Raw genomic sequence first — 4,596 nt, 5'->3', positions numbered from 1 at the left:
GTTTTATTTGAAGCCTCGTATTTACTTTTAATAAAATCTATATGCGAATGTGAATATTCTGCTTCTGATTTTTCCACTTTGTTTATAAGTTCAACTTGTTTTTTAACATTTTCTGATTGTTTGAGGATTTCAATAGTTTTTTCTAACGATAGGTCAGACATATTGATTAAGCGTTCTTGGATAACTACGTCTGATGTATTAATAATAATTTGGTCTCTTATTATAGAGTCTGTGAGTTCTTTATACTCACAAGATGCTGCCAATAGTTTTAACTGTGTGATGAAGTTTTCCAGTGACTGTCCATGTTGACGTTTGTATTTAAGAAAATTAAATCTCTCGAATACAATATTTTTCCTTCCTAGTCAGTACTCATCAAATGCTGAAATTACTTTTTCAAAAATTGGAATCTTCTTGTCATTATGGATTTGTTGTTCACTGAATGTGTTGTAGATATTGATGCCTTCTTCTCCAATTAACGTAAGCATTATGGCAGTTTTTGTCTCGTCCGGACACGTGTTTTTGTTACTTGCGAGTAGGTACAGTGCCAAACGTTGCTTCCAATTTTTCCAGTTTCCTTCGATGTTACCGTTGAAGCTCATTTCTTTAGGGGCTTTTAAGTCCATTCTGACAATCTACGGTATTACGATATGTGTTTATACTGTATTTACAGTTTAATTCTCGCATTGACATACATAAGTTTCACAGCGCCATGTTTTATGTATATCAAGTAACTCTTTATTGAATAATAACATCTACTGCATAACCATACTTTTATAACGTAATCATAATAATAATAATAATAATAACAATATCAGTGTTGACACATCTACAACAATAACAAATCGCTTTGAAAGTAAGTAGTCCATTAAACACCCTGCCATATGCCCTACAGCATGATCATCACGCCCTTCAGTGTCTCTGGTGTGTTGCAAAGTGTCAATAATAGGTTCAAATGTTTCTAGAACTGCTTCTAGTGCATAATTGTGAGACATCCATCGTGTTGTAGATACTCTTTTTAATCGACGACCTTGTTTATTCAAAGAACAATTTTTTTGCATGGCTTCATAATAGGCGACTTTTTTTTTGCTACCGCAAATGAAATTATACTAAGTTTCTAAATTTCCAAAAAGGTCAACTGGATCTAAACTACAACTTATTAATTTTGAAACTATTAAGTTTAGCCTATGTGCACAGCACCAAACAAAAATTGCTGTGGGACATTTTTCTTTAATTAATGTTTGCAGTCCATTATATTGGCCTCTCATGTTTTGAGCACCGTCATATGATTGGCCAACTAAATAATTTATCCAATCTAAGTTTAATTCTTTACAAATTAATTCAAATATCTTAAACATTTGTTCACCAGTAGTTATGGGTGAATCGTGAAGTGCCAAAAGACGTTCACTTACATTTCCACATGCTGTGACATAGCGAACAATAAAAGAAATTTGCTCTTTTCGAGATAAGTCAAAAGTAGAGTCCATAGATACACTAAAAAATTTGGCATCTTTTAATTCTTCTTTGATTCTGGCTTTTATAGATGTAGATATAGAATTTATAATCTGATTCTGACGAAGTTTTGATGTAAAATTTATTTCTGGTTTCTTTACTGAATTTTTTAAAGATTCTAAATATGAAGCAAGAGGTGAGGAATATTTTGATAATATCTTTGTAAGCTCCAAAAAATTACCTTGGTTACCAATATTTGACCAGCTCTCACGATGTCCTCTAAATGCTACACAGTTTTGTGCTAAAAATAGTGAGACATCAATTAAAGCTTTAACAATTTCACGATTGTACATTTTATTCTGCAGTTCATTTTCTCTCATTAATGGAATTATTGGAAGAGCAGTTTGTCTCAATTTTAATTTCAATGCTGCACTCACATGAGCTTCTGAAATTTCGTTAAGTTTCATACATTCTATGGCTTTATGCCAAGCAGAAAACCCATCTTTAACCCACGCTTTTTTGACATTTCTTCCAAAAATAATACACGAATGACAGTATATTTTGTCATTAACAATGGAATAGCTTAACCAGTCTCTTCGGATATGTATATTCCCAGGCATTATTTTCCAATACCAATTGGTTTGAAAACTACGATTTTGTTTATTATGAGGAAATTTACTTTGGGGCAAATCATCTCTTGAAGGTTGCATTGGGCCTTTTTGTATTAAAAACTCTATCATATCGTGAGGCAAATTGGTAAGCATACAAAATGTACTGGGATCATTAGAAAGTGTTAATTGATCTGCAAAATTTATATTATATTCCTTGTTAATTTTTTTACCAGTATAATTATTTTTAGAATCTAAAACTAACTAACTCCACATNTGAAGCTCATTTCTTTAGGGGCTTTTAAGTCCATTCTGACAATCTACGGTATTACGATATGTGTTTATACTGTATTTACAGTTTAATTCTCGCATTGACATACATAAGTTTCACAGCGCCATGTTTTATGTATATCAAGTAACTCTTTATTGAATAATAACATCTACTGCATAACCATACTTTTATAACGTAATCATAATAATAATAATAATAATAACAATATCAGTGTTGACACATCTACAACAATAGGTACCTACTTATTATATCGTCGACTGTACAATATACGACAATATACATTTTACGGAATTGATGAGTATTGACAAGACGTGATGAAGTACCAACTCTCTAGATGTGTGTATCATTGTTAATATACGTATACCTGTTATAATAATCGTACCTGTTATCGATAACGAAAACGATACAAGCCTGTTCATTATTTGGTTTATTTTATTTTAACAACTTCGAATGAACGCAGTATAACTGAACGACCATGGGAAATGTATAAAATGTCTACTTAGTTTACTCAAGGTGATCATTACTCTCGAAATAAAGGGGAGTTAAATATATAGAGGGAAAAATAATCGGCGACTAGATAAGAAATAATTACTCTCAGCGATTATTACTACCATCAGTATCATGACAAAAGACTGGTACATTTTGGTTAAAATAATTGTCAGCTTTAACATAGTAACTCGTTTATACATCAGTGTATAAAAATGAAAATCCTACCTACGTAAATATGTAGTAATGTAGTATCTTAAAGTTCACTAGAGTAGCATTTTTGAATTAGGTATAACAAAATAAATGACAGACATTGTTATTCTTTCCTTAAACATTCAATTTCGTCCAAATTCAATTTATAACGTCTACACAGATAAATATTGTCCATACATAATTCTTTGACTTTCCGGTTTCAGTATGAAATACTTACAAGGAACCATGTATTCAATTCTCAGGCCATGGCTATAAAAATTTAATATTTAATACATTTTTAACCACAAAATAATTTTTAGAATTTCGGGAATTTGTCAACATTTGAGCTTAAAATGCTTAAATGCTTATAAAAAAAATTATGTCAAGGTATCTTTAATATTTTTAAACAAATGTAAAAACAGCATTATAAGAAATATCATATTATTCAATTTTCAAGTTATTTTTACCAAGCCACCAAGCGAAAACATTTTTTATCATCATTAATGAAAAAACTTGAATAAATCGAAATAATATCAAATTTTATAAGTAGCTCAAATAGAGTCAAAAATCAAAATACCTATATTGAAAATTATACTATCTTTACTAATATTATAAGATCGCTCCACTCTAAAATAGTTAAATATTAATAAATGCATGAAATTGCTATATCAATGAATATTGAAAGTTGAAAATCATAAATCTGAAAGCCTTGTTCGAGTGTCAGGCAAGTCTAGTGAAAAAGTCTTAGTCGCGTAGGTTAGGTTAATCTAGCTTTTTTAATCAGTATGTGGATCACATAAAGAGTGACTGCGTTTTTTCAAATTTTCTAAATTAAAATAAACAATTTTATTGAACTTGTATCGTAATGTACAGTGTACTAAGTATACCTATTTTATTATATAGTTTATGTTTGACTAGGTATTGAATATTTTAACTACCTAATTTACACATAATATTATGAATGACAAATTTTTCTATTGATTAATTTTCTATTAATTCTGACAACATTTAACATTGTAAAAAATAGTTTCACTTATTATTGTAATTACATATTAACATAGTATCTATACTCTATAGGTAAAAAATAAATATCCAACAAACATTTTTTTTCTTATTATTAAACTATTATCACATAATGACACGGATCATTAACGTTTAGACAAAAATTTAGTTGATTAATTTATTAGAAAACAAAAGATTATTCCCTACCAAAGCAAAATACACAATCATGTATATCACAAAATGAGGTAGGTTATATAGCATAATTAGAGCCGGATTTTTATGCAAATGCATAATATTCTTCTACAATCTACATTCAACTTAAAATAATTCTGATTCAATATCTCGACGTTTCGTATAACAAAAAATCACTGATTATAACAAATAAAAAAAATTCTTGTTTTAAATATACACAAATTGTGTCAGCAGACGTGGAAAGAAGTTTTTCGAAATACAAGCTGATGCTACTTGACTATCGTAGAAGTTTTCTACTTCATAATTTAAAAGCACATTGTGTTACATCATGTTAGTACCAGGCGCGGATCTAGAACGTATTTACGGGGGGGGGGG

At 29.7% G+C, this 4,596-nt stretch overlaps 1 protein-coding gene across 1 annotated transcript; it reads right to left on the bottom strand.

Moving 5' to 3' along the window:
- Positions 1 to 1,106: 1,106 nt before the first annotated feature.
- LOC111030227 lies at positions 1,107 to 2,368 on the bottom strand. The gene is made up of 2 exons (XM_022309628.1): positions 2,323 to 2,368; positions 1,107 to 2,251 (listed from the first exon to the last, which is right to left on the bottom strand). Exons 1-2 carry the CDS (start codon positions 2,366 to 2,368, stop codon positions 1,107 to 1,109), a joined length of 1,191 nt encoding a protein of 396 aa, XP_022165320.1.
- Between the last annotated feature and the right edge of the window lie 2,228 nt (positions 2,369 to 4,596).

This window comes from Myzus persicae, unplaced genomic scaffold, assembly GCF_001856785.1.
Source record: "Myzus persicae strain clone G006 unplaced genomic scaffold, MPER_G0061.0, whole genome shotgun sequence".
NCBI classification, from domain to species: Eukaryota; Metazoa; Arthropoda; class Insecta; order Hemiptera; family Aphididae; genus Myzus; species Myzus persicae.
This window is presented reverse-complemented; position numbering and strand designations above follow the sequence as displayed.